At 42.0% G+C, this 12,504-nt stretch overlaps 1 protein-coding gene across 1 annotated transcript; it reads left to right on the top strand.

The window, feature by feature from the left end:
• Positions 1-603: 603 nt before the first annotated feature.
• On the top strand, positions 604-861 carry LOC110338946 (60S ribosomal protein L36a-like). The gene has a single exon (XM_021222419.1). The coding sequence runs from the start codon at positions 604-606 to the stop codon at positions 859-861; it is 258 nt and encodes an 85-aa protein (XP_021078078.1).
• The last annotated feature ends 11,643 nt before the right edge of the window (positions 862-12,504 follow it).

Here is a 12,504-nt window from a genome sequence, read left to right as displayed (position 1 = left end):
TGAGGTGACAAGGACTTCCCTTGTCTGAAGGTGGGCAACGTCTGACCTGAGGAATGTATCCCTACCCACAGGCCAGTTCCTGCCCTGTGATCTGAGAAATGTTAAATAGCCTCTCCCTTCCAGAAGGGCAAGTGTTTCATGACCTTTTCAAAGTTCCTAAGCTGACCTTTTCAAGAGGACCTGATCTAAAAGTTTTTCTCTGTTCTGAGCGATCTCAGAGTACATTTGTGTTGGGAGCGACCCTGTTTGAATGTTAACTGTTAACTTGTCAGCCGTAAGTGCTTACTCATAAAATCTTGGCCTTAATGGAAAAGTACTAGCTTAGTTGGGACCTCTTTGGGAAAAGTTGAGACCTCTGTGGGAAAGAACTAGCTCAGCAGAGAACAAATAGCGATAGATCTTAAAGTCAGGTAGAACAACTAGCTATAGATTTTAGTGGACAGGTACCTAGCAACTTGTTCTGTTCTGCTCTTTCTGTACCCAGCCAATATCCTGTTCTTGAGAACAGGTGCTTTCCCCGGAAGACTAAGCAATCCTACTCCATCGCCCTCCCCATAGCCTGCTTTTATCAGGTATAAAACCTGCCTGGGCAATCCTGTGAACATGGTGAGCATGCCTAAGACCCACCAGCCATTCTGCAAGAAATGTGGGAAGCACCAACTCCACAAGGTGACACAGTACAAGAAGGGCAAGGATTCTTTGTATGCCCAGGGAAAGTGGCATGATGACAGGAAACAGAGTGGCTATGGTGGGCAGACTAAGCCTATATTCTGCAAAAAGGCTAAAACTACAAAGAAGATTGTGCTGAGACTGGAGCACGTTGAGCCCAACTGCAGATCTAAGAGGATGCTGGCTATTTGAATTGAGAGGCAACAAGAAGAGAAAGGGCCAAGTGATCCAGTTCTAAGCCGATTTTGTTATGAAGACGATAAAATCTTGACCTTTCAACCCTATTTGATTGTAGTTAGTGTTTTGGGAGGGAATAAATGAAAAGCTTTCAGAAATTTAAAAACAAAACAAACAAACAAACAAACAAAACCTGTCTGGGAAAAATAAAGTTTGTCAGCTTGACCAGACTTATTGACTTGATGTCTGTTCTTTGTGTTTCTTGTTCCCCCATTCTCTTCCAGGTGGTCCCCCAGTCCTCGTTCACCATCCTGCGGTCCCTGAAACTGCCAGACTGTGATTAATTCTTCTTGAGGCTGGTCATTTTCCTGGAACATGCTGTGCGATGGGAAGATGAGGGAACAGACCTGTACTGGCTGGTTTTGTGTGTCAACTTGACACAGCTGGAGTTATCACAGGGAAAGGAGCTTCAGTTGGGGAAATGCCTCCATGAGATCCAGCTGTAAGGCATTTTCTCAATTAGTGATCAAGGGGGAAGGGCCTCTTGTGGGTGGTGCCATCTCTGGGCTGGTAGTCTTGGGTTCTCTCCAGCTGACCTCCACAGCTGAGCTCCACAGCTGTTCTGTATGCAACCCCATTCTGAACATGCTGAAGAGAAGCACACAGGTCTCTCTAAGGGCAGCGGCTCCTCCCTGAGCAGATGCACTCTCTCAGCCCCTCCCAGACCAGAATTAATTTTTGCTTTTTGAAGAAATGTACATAGTTGAAGAGTGTCTTCATTTTTCTGACTTATCAGTTCCTTCTAGGCAGCATTTTCTCATTGGGTCAATTGCATTTTTACTTGTTCTTTTTCTTTTTTTTTTTTTTTTGATAATTTTATACATAATCACAACGTATTGCCTGGATTCTGGTTCCCTCTGGAGGACTTAATCTATTCTATTCTTTGATCTCCTTTTCTTTCTTTCTTTCTTTCTTTCTTTCTTTCTTTCTTTCTTTCTTTCTTTCTTTCTTTCTTTCTTTCTTTCTTTTCCTCGAAAGATTTCATCCATGCAACACTCTGGTATAGTAACCAAACAACTAAAGACCTTGTTTGACTATTGCTTCTAAACTCGTTTCTGTGTAGGTACTAGCTGGAAAGTTCTAAAGTCATCGATGTCAGATCTGGTCTGCAGAAATTTGTGTTTGTTAGCTGTAATGGTCCCCACTGGTTATAGTACCAGCAATATTGGAAAATGACTGAACTAATTTTTTTACAAGATAATAAAAATATTCATGTTTGCTTTTGTTAATCTTTTCCTTCCTTCCTTCCTTCCTTCCTTCCTTCCTTCCTTCCTCCCTCCCCCTCCCTTCCTCCTCCTCCTCCTCCTCCTCCTCCTCTTCCTCCCCCTCCTCCTCCATGTGTGACTGCAGGTATGCTGTGCTGTGGAGATCAGAGGATAGCTTTCTTGGGTCTGGTCTAACCTTCACCTTGCTGAGGTTGAGGTGGGTGTCTCTTCCTGTTTCTGCTCTGTTTCTGTAGTGTATTCCAGGCTAGCCCACAGGCTTCTAGACCCACTTCGAGCTCACATTTATCTAGTTAACCTTTGCATTCTGAATTTCTTGGTTCCTGTGTGGTCTGTGTGTTCATGTCTCGCACTCCCTCAGGCATATCTTACCTCTTTTTCTTGATTCTGCTTACTAAGTATGTGTTTGATTTTTATTCTTCAGTCAATTTCATTTCTACTAGGAAGACTGAAGTAATCAATAGCGTGCCACATTTTCTTAGGTCTTTTTATTAAGAAATTAGCAAAAATCTGATTGATACTCGTGTCCAATTTGTGTTAAAAAAAATGAGTTAAAAGCCAGCTTCAGATCCAATGGCTGGGTGATTTCTAAGGCCCAGTGGCTAATTGCATGATTTTAAGGTCAATCGCCCAGCGCCTTCGGCTTCCTGAATGGAGAGGGGACGGAAGGACTGCTCATCAGATATGGTGCCAAACGTTGAAGCTGGAACTCCTTATTCATGCTGTGAAATCAGCTGCACAACAGGTTTGTGTGCAAAACAGTGAGATGCAAGACTATTGCCTGCCCACCGTTGCCTGAGGAAGGCTCACCGCGGCACCACAAAACTGCAGTCAACATGAGGCCAAACTGCAGAGGCATGGCAGGTCAGGAGAGCAGTGCCTGAGCCCGAGTGGTGGGAAGAGGCGTGGAGGCTGATATCAGCAGCTCGGCCTTTCCAGATCTACCACTTCTGCTTAAACCTGTCACTAACTTATGTGACAAGCAAGCTTTAAGTGCCACGTGCTAAAACTTACCTTGTAAAGTGTTCATTAAGAACATATAATCAAGAAAATACCCAAACCAGTTAAACCCAAACAAAAGAAAACAAAACAAATCAAAACAAAACACAAACCTCCAGTTTTGTTTTATTTGTTTGTTTGTTTTTGTGGGCCATCAAGTAGGCATAAAATGATCAACACCTAACATGGCCTTTCTCCATTCAAATTAGAGACAAAAGAAGAGAAGTCTACCTGATAATAGCTATCTCTTGTGAGGCTATGCCAGTGCCTGGCAAACACAGAAGTGGATGCTCACAGTCAGCTATTGGATGGAACACAGGGCCCCCAATGGAGGAGCTAGAGAAAGTACCCAAGGAGCTGAAGGGGTCTGCAACCCTATAGGTGGAACAACAATATGAACTAACCAGCACCCCCAGAGCTTGTGTCTCCAGCTCCATATGTAGCAGAAGATGGCCTAATCAGCCATCACTGGGAAGAGAGGCCCCTTGGTCTTGCAAACTTTATATGACCCACCAGCACAGGGGCATACCAGGGCCAAGAAGGGGGAGTGGGTGGGTAGGTGAGCAGGAGTGGGGAGGGTATAGAGGACTTTGGGGATAGCATTTAAAATGTAAATGAAGTAAATACCTAATAAAAATTAGAAAAAATAAAAAAAAAGAAGTCTAAAGCATCAATGTGTTACTAATAGTGTTTTTTGTTATTATTTCTTTCATTTTGGAGATTATAAAATAACTAATCATATCCCCTTGATCTTACCTCATTCCAAACCCTCCCAAATATCTCTTTCAAATTCATGGCCTCTCTGTTTAGTAGTTGTTGTTACATGCACATCACTAAATATAACCTGCTTCATCTGTATAATGTTGCTGGTATGCACGTTTCCAGGGCTGAGCACTTGGTAGTGGATAACCAGCCCACGTGTTCTCTGCTGAAGAAGCCCAGCTCTCCCACTCTCAGTGTTTCTTAGTTGCTGCAGCTTTTTGTGTGTGACACTGAGGCCTATGTGCTTGCTCTCCTCTCTTCACTTTGGCATGTCTGTGCACTTTTTAAGATCATGACCTGGTTTTGTGCCAACAGCAGCTTTTTGATTACTTCCCGAAGATGCAGGCTTGCCCCATCACAGATACCCAGAAAAGCACAGGCAGTGTCTGAATGGGAGGCTAGGAAGAACAGATCATGCACGTGCTTCCCGAAACTAGGCTAGCCCAAATTCAGCTTCATCTTCAAGTCATCAGTTATCCAACAGTGTTCTGCTAAGAGAAGGCCCTCAACAAGACGGGCTGGAACTCTCCAGGGCAGAGGAGGTTTTCTCCAGCAAGGAGATGCTTCTTGAACAAGTGTCCTTGACAGTAGCGATATGCAAGTAACCATGAAGATAAAGCCATGAAAATAACTAGCCTTAGTGCTGCAGAAAGTAATAAGGATGATGGGGTAGGGTGGAGGCACTAGTCCTATTAGATTATAGAGGCTGGAAGATTCAGAAAAAAGCAGGAACTTCTAGGGGGACATCCTTGGCAGAAAAGTGACAGTGTCACCTCAATTCTACCACCATGATTTTGCCTTCATCAATCCTCTCTTAATAAGCCCCTGCTTTCCCAACAACATGTTGATCCCATGTAGTATTTCACAAAGATACCTCTTATAAAACATGCAGTGGGCAAGTGGAGTAGAGCAGGACCTCAGCATCTGTCCAGTGTATTTTCTGGTTTGCCTTCCTAGTGCTTATACTCTGGGGTTTTGTGATCCAGTGACAGTAGGCTGGCAGAGACCTCAGGACACCCTGTTTTCTTGTGGAATCGTGTGGGCTAAGGTTATAGCATAAGCAGCCACCTGAAGAAGGTAGTTTCTTGGAGCACGGTTGAATGTCTTGAAAGCATGTAAAGATCTGTTTTTGCTTAGAAATAGAAGAACAAAAGTACAATGGTTCCTGTCATAAGACAAACCATCCATTCTTGTCGTTAGTATCCACCCCCCAAAAATAAACTGAAATGATTTTTAGTGCAAAGGGTGGCACCACCAAAATATACAAATATTCTAACAAGTATCAAATTAGGAAAAACCACGTGACTTTTTACTAAGGTTAAATCTTTTAGACACCTTGCATCCTAATAGAGTAGAATTTTAGTTTCCCTTATAATATTTAGTTAGACATTGTGAAGAGACAAAAATCTAGAATTATGAAGTATGCAAATTTCATACATTAAAAATTCACATTCGGTGATAGTGGAGAGGTAAGCTCACTAGAATGCTAATCATCTTTAAAGGCAGAATCTTCCTTCTTAAACAGTGGCTCTCATTGGCAGATCTTGCCTGGATCTTTGCCTCCCGCTCCTGGAAACATCTAAACCAAATCTTTGTGACTCCCAATGCAGGTGTCCGTAGAGTGGCCTCTCCAGGATGCTGGACTGTATTTCTGCTTGGCTATCAGGCCCTAACTGTCCCAGTGCTGACAGCTGAGCATCCAGACCTCTCACTCTCAGAGGCTGGCCTCTGCCTGGACCCAGCCTCCTAAGTGAGGGGTAGCTTTGTGTTCATCCTTCGCTTCCCACAACCCTCCACGTGCAGTTCACAGACCTCTTCATGCCTTCCTAGACCTTGGTTCTACTTTAAACATAAGGGGACTTCTTTCCTTACATCCTCTGTGGCAAGGATTCAATGTGTGTGATGTCATCTTTCTGGTAGATACTCCACATAAACTCCTACAGCCCTTCCCCGCCGCCCCCTTCTCTGGCTAGGCATTCACTGGAGAAGGAAAGTTGGTACTGGAATCACGGAATCCGAGGTTCACTAATCCGCTTGGCTAGGTAGGGTAGCATCTCTTCTGTTTTCCTGTTTTGATTGCCTGAGTGCCTATATTATTTTAGCATCATGTGCCTTCTATAAGTTACTGATCTTCTCCGAAGGTCAGGAAGTTCATTTGAAAATATATGTTTATGTTTTAAGAAGATAAAATCTACTGGGTAAATCTAAAATATCAGATCTCAACCCATTTTTTTTTTTTTTTTGTTTGTTTCAGAAACTCCATCACCCAAAATGTATTTAGGACCTAAGCAAAATAATGATGATGATGATGATGATGAAGATGATGATGACAACTAAGTCGTAACTGGGATTTAACCTGTGGCCCAGTCCAATTCTGTCAGTTCCTGAATTACTAAGGTAAATCCCCAGTTCTTTAGAATGATTTGAATAAGAATGGCCCCCTATAGATTTGGATGTTGGATCACCAGTGAGTGGTATTATTTGAAAGGATTAGGCCGTGTGGGCTTGTTGGAGGAAGTCTTTCACTGGAGGTGGGCTTTGATGTTACAAAAGCCCACACCAAGCCCAGAGTCCTTCTCTCTGTCCTTGGAGGAGGATGTAGTTTTCAGTTACTATGCATGCTGCCATGAAGCCTCTAAACTGTAGTCAATTCCACAATTAAATGCTTTCTTTCATAAGTGTTGCCTTGTCCCCTGACTCTTGATGACTCTAGCACTGGGAGAGTGAGCTGCACCATTCCTGGACAGCACAGTAGAGACACCTCTGATGTCATGGGTACTGGAAGGCTGGCCCCACTCCTTGCCAACCGAGGCACTGGGTGAGCTGGCCCGGGCAGTGCTAGAGAGCTAGCTGGTTTTGGTAATGTGGGTGTAGGAGAGCTAGCAGGCTGACTGACCGACTCAGCTACCACCCAGGCCCAGATTCACAGCTTTGAGTTGGTCCACCCCAACATCTACCACATCTGTGCACTTCCTGAGTGCATACAGGGGCTGGTCCTCCAGATCCAAAAATGCAGGATCTTCATGACACACGGTAACAACAGGGTATATGAGAGAAATCCTATAAGGATTCAGTATTGATAGTGCAGCAGAAGCCAGAGGCCTCGAACTACACCAATGATTCATTGCAATGAATGCTTGCAAGTAAAGATGTGTAGACATTATACACATGTACACATTGGTTATACCTACAGGTATTTTTTGTATTAGAAATTAAAACTGAGAGGTACTTTCATATTTATCAATTCATCAAAAATAAGAATATGCACATGATGTGTTATCATAAAACCTATTTTTAAACCAAAGTGATTTTTTCAATTTTAGAGAGTGGCAACATTTCAACTTTATTTATCTGAAGAGAAAGCAGCTGGACCATCTTCTATGTCTACATTTGACCTAATGCAGTGGCCGATTGGGTTGGCATACACAAGCAGGACAGAATCTCACATGATATGCCGCTGGAAATGAGGAAACCCTGAGAGTCAGATAATTGTTTGTGTTTTCTTTCAATAATTCCCACAAAATAAATACAGTTTATAAAAGCCCAATTTCAATCTAGACCCATTTAAAAATATGTTCTTAAAAGATTTATTTTATGTTAACTTATGTATATATGTGTCTGTCTGCAGCTTGGCATGTGCAAGGGCAGCTTCAGGTACCTGCATAGTCTAGAAGTAAGCATCAGATCCTGGTGCAGTTAGTTATGAGCTGCTCAATGTGGGTGCTGGGAACCAGATTCAGGTCCTCTATAGGAGCAGCACACGCTCTTAACCACTGGACCACCTAGGCCTATAAAATAGAATCTTAAGTCCTATCAATAAATGTATTATACTCTGTAACATTAAAATCCATTTCCCTCCAAATGAGTTTTTCACCCACACATGAGTTTTTAAATTACATACGACTTATATGAAAAATACTGATCTAGTGAATTATCAGCTCCTCTAAGAATTGACATTTTATTGCAGGCCATTTAACAATCATTTTTGCTAAATCATTACCCTTCAGATCAGAGAAGTCTTTATATATTGGAAAGCTATCAAGCTCACGGTGATAGATGGGAATTTCGGGAACTCTAATTCTTTTTCTTGACTGCTCAAATGTTCTCCGTGGCTACGGATTTTGTTAGTTGTTTTTCTGGAAGTGACAGTCTTACTTTGCTCATTTTCAAGCCAACACCTGTCAAATACTCCATTCTGAAAACCATTTATCAGTTATTTTCTTTTAAGTCAAACGGGTGTCCCATAGAAAAGTAGGATGGTTAGCACGCAGCACAGACACACAATCTTTGTCAGTGTGCCATTGTCAGCGAGGCAGTAGGTATGCACTTCCGATCTTGTCATATTGAAACTTAACAAGCATACACTCAAGGAACTATTTAGTCAAGCTAACTTTTGATAAAATCTCTACATACTTCAAATAAAACTTCTTAAAGTTAGTTTTGCTTCATCATTAAGCACATCTTTAGGAGAGTGCGTTTCGTCTTTTCTTTTCACTTCTGCAAGTCCATGACTACAAAGAAGGCAGTGATCGGCTGGTCATTCAAGGATTTGAGTTTGACTTCCATCATTGGCTCCCCGCTCTTCCCAAAGTACAATCACTGTTGGTACATGTCTAATGTGGTGCCTCTTCTCGGTGCCATTGCCTTGACTGGTGTGTCATGACAAACTTTTTTTTTTCAATCTTGATGGATTTTATACCATGAGCACATATGCCAATATAATGAAGAACAGCGTACAACTTCTTAGCAGATTAGTTTTGAAATAGCAGAGCTTCTCAAAGGGTCTTGAGAATTCCTGGGGTTCTCAAACCATATATCTAATTGCTAATGTATGCTGTAGAACTACAAGGCAGAATCCAGAGTAAGAAACCTCAATTCCATTATGATGACCTATGATCTTACAGCAGAGTGAGATCATGTGCATGCATGTGAACCAAAGGGTATGCAGATCTATGAGAAAGCTCCCTTGTCCAGGTTTCTAACTTTAACAGATTCTATTTGTTCTGTAAGACTTCTTATAGTTACATCTTCTGAGATAACATTAATGTTTCTTTACTGTCATTTAAATAAAACAGAAATAAGCAAAAGCTGCCCATTTGGGAATAATGGATGTTGCTCATTCAAGGATTAATATCTCCAGGGAGATATGACCACTGGGATTGTCACAGGCACCTCTTATGGATAGGAATAAAGGGAGAGAGGCTTTAGGTAAGTGCTGATCAAAGGTTGATAGCATGAGGAAGCAGGATGTAGGCTGTGATTCTGTGATTGGTTTGGAGAACATTAACCCTTCTCTGCTTGATTCTGAGTTGGAAGCAGGGATGAAAATACAGTAGTTGATCATCACTGGCTGGCATAGTTAGCTTTACCCATCGACTTGATACAACTTGAGTCCTCTGAGAGGAGAACATTAACTGAGCAATTTCCTCAATTAGACTGACTTAGGGAATTATTTAGGAGATGACATTGATCATTAATTGATAAAGAAGAGCAGAGCCTATTGTGGACAACACCATTCCCTGGGCAGGTAGCTCTGGGCTGTATAAGAAAATTAGCTGATTATGGGGTGGATCCCTGGGTGGGGAAGTCTCTGGATGGTCCATCCTTCCATCTCAGCTCCAAACTTTGTCTCTGTAACTCCTTCCATGGGTATTTTGTTCCCTATTCTAAGGAGGAATGAAGTATCCACACTTTGGTCTTCCTTCTTCTTGACATGCTAGCAAGATTTTGCTGAAGGGACCCTGATATAGCTGTCTCTTGTGAGGCTATGCCAGTGCCTGGCAAATACAGAAGTAGATGCTCACAGTCATCTATTGGATGGAACACAGGGCCCCCAATGGAGGAGCTAGAGAAAGTACCCAAGGAGCAGAAGGGGTCTGCAACCCTATAAGTGGAACAACAATATGAACTTACCAGTACCCCCAGAGCTCATGTCTCTAGCTGCATATGTAACAGAAGATGGCCTAGTCAGTCATCATTGGGAAGAGAGGCCCCTTGGTCTTGCAAACTTTATATGCCCCAGTACAGGGGAACGCCAGGGCCAAGAAGTAGGAGTGGGTAGGTTGGGAAGCAGGGTGGGGGGAGGGTATATGGGACTTTCGATATCATTTTAAATGTAAATGAAGAAAATATCTAATAAAAATTGTTAAAAAAAGAAAAGAAAAGAAAAGAAAAGAAAAGAAAAGAAAAGAAAAGAAAAGAAAAGAAAAGAAAACTAGCTAGGTATGAGCCTTTGAGTGAGCCAGCGAGCAGTGTTCCTTCATGGTTTCTGATCTGACTTTTTCAAAGATGAACTATAACCTGAAAGCAAAAATTAAGTATATGTTTCCTTCCCCTGAATTGATTTTGGTCAGAGTGTTAGTATCACAGCAATAAAAATCAAGCTGAAACCTGACCTTGCTCACTCTTGATTGTCACTCATATATGGTTGGACTGTAGTCTCTATGTGGAATCTTTTACTGTTTCTTCCTTTTACTATGACTGATAAATATGCTTTTCTTAGGTAGGTCCGGAGCGAAATCGCTCAGGTGTACATACAAAACAACCAACCCAGCTATAGTTAATGTAATAAGACTACAATGTAGTGAGAACAATGGTTAAACATTTGAATTATCATCATAGTTCACTACAAAGATGACAAATGACTAAGGACAAAGGTAGAAGGTGAGTGTTAGGTCAACAGCTGTCTGTTCTGCCAGGAACTAAAGATTTTTAGTCTAACACTGAAATGTGTCCAGGCTAATTACTCTAATTGGATGTGCCATTAACAATGGGTGGACATATATGTCACTAATAATCATTGTTTTCTCTACCCAAACAATACAAAGTGCTAGAACCCATAAGAACAACACTGTCTCTCCACTGGGGGGGGGGGTGGTGGAAACCAGATATCAGTCTTGTAGATGGGGAGCATGAGTAACTTGACAGCTCATCTTCTGCTGGGAGCACCACGTCCTCTTTATCCAGGTAAGTATAATCTGAGTTTTGAAAAGGCAAATTATTCCCTTAATCCAATGTTGCCATAGCTGTTATTTAAATAGTTCTTCTTACACAGCTAGATAAGTCAATGAAGAAAAAAAAAACAAAACCCTTCAGAACAATGCTGGTTTTGGTAATTAGAAGTACTCTAATTTTTTCTCTCTCACCTTTTGACCTACCATACCCTGATGATGCTAAACACTCACAAGTGACATTTAAATTTGACAAAAGCATGTACTCATCCCCAAACAATAGAACAAGGAAGAAAACCGAGATAAACATAGACCATTTCATCACTGGAAGACATTTCCTCTGGCTCTCTAGCAGAGGGCAATTTAATTCTGAGAGATTGCAAGTATTGATTCAAGTGTGGGCCCCTAGATACTTAACAGATGAATGAAACCAATGAAAAGGGCACTCACTGTTCTCATTTCCCAGGACGAGAGAACAAGTATTAATAAAGGGAGAGAGTTAATTTTAGAAAATGATACTTCCCCCCAAAGATTGCATTTACAGGAAATGTTTTATGAATGTAGGTTGTAGGTGATTAGCATACTACAATACATGACTTTAGAAGAGAAAGAGAGTAGACAGTGGCTTAGGGAAAAGGTCTCCCGATGAGGCACTGGATAAAGATGATAGCTGGCAACCTGAAGGGGAACTGGGCCTTGTGGGAGTTTAGATACTGGGAAGGGTTGTGAAGATGTGCGTATCTCTGCATTTCATTGTTAGTGCTTTGGCTCAGCCATCACTCTTCTCATCTAGGGGTCTCTTCAGCCACACCAGGGTCTGGGAGGCTTACCGAGTACCAAGATGATACACACAGGGAGGCAGATCTCTTCCAGGTGTTTATTCCTTATATCAATTCATACACATGCACATGAGCACACACACACATACACACACAGACGAGAGGGGGGGAGAGGGGGGAGGGGGGGATGCCAGGAAACTACTCTTGCTCTGGACGGTCTGGGGAGAGGGGGGAGCGGGAGGGGGGAGAGAGGGAGAGGGAGCGAGGAAATTTAAGATTTAAGTGCTGGGAACTGAACCCAGGGTCTTATGTTAGGCAAGCACCCTACCACTGAGCGATATCCCCCTCGCTCTGTAGCTACTCAGGTATTAGAAAGTCTGAGCTTCATTGGGGATGGATCATCTATCCCTCATAAGCAGCACTTTGTAAAATCAGGAACAAAAACTGCAGAATTCCAACAACGGGTCAAGACATCTAGCTATGGGTAGGGTGTTCCAACTACTTGGGATATTTCAGGATTACTGTGTAGTTATAGGCTTTTGGGTAGAGAACAAAGGCATGTAGTAGGTCCCTTCCTTAAGAGTTAATAAAAACAAAACAAAACAAAGCTAAACAAAGAAAAATCAAAACAGAAAACCCTCACCACCACCACTCACAACAACAAAAACATAACAAAACACAAAAGAGTAATACAAAGAGACTGTTGTTTCCTCTTAAACAATTTCTACTTATAGTCACCCTAAAAGGGAAAACTATATAGATTCAAGGTTTTGGAAATAGATTAAAAAAGTAAGTTTCAAAATTCAAAGGCTCAGGGCTGAACACTGTAAAATACAAGCCCGGTCATGAAGATAAGGAAAAGAATGCAGGAACTGAGCTATCAGG

This window comes from Mus pahari, chromosome 22 (assembly GCF_900095145.1).
Source record: "Mus pahari chromosome 22, PAHARI_EIJ_v1.1, whole genome shotgun sequence".
Classification (NCBI taxonomy): Eukaryota; Metazoa; Chordata; class Mammalia; order Rodentia; family Muridae; genus Mus; species Mus pahari.
This window is presented reverse-complemented; position numbering and strand designations above follow the sequence as displayed.

What these genes read in the sequence shown, in the direction of transcription:
- LOC110338946 (XM_021222419.1), top strand. Translation starts at nt 604, where the DNA reads ATGGTGAGCATGCCTAAGACCCACCAGCCATTCTGCAAGAAATGTGGG.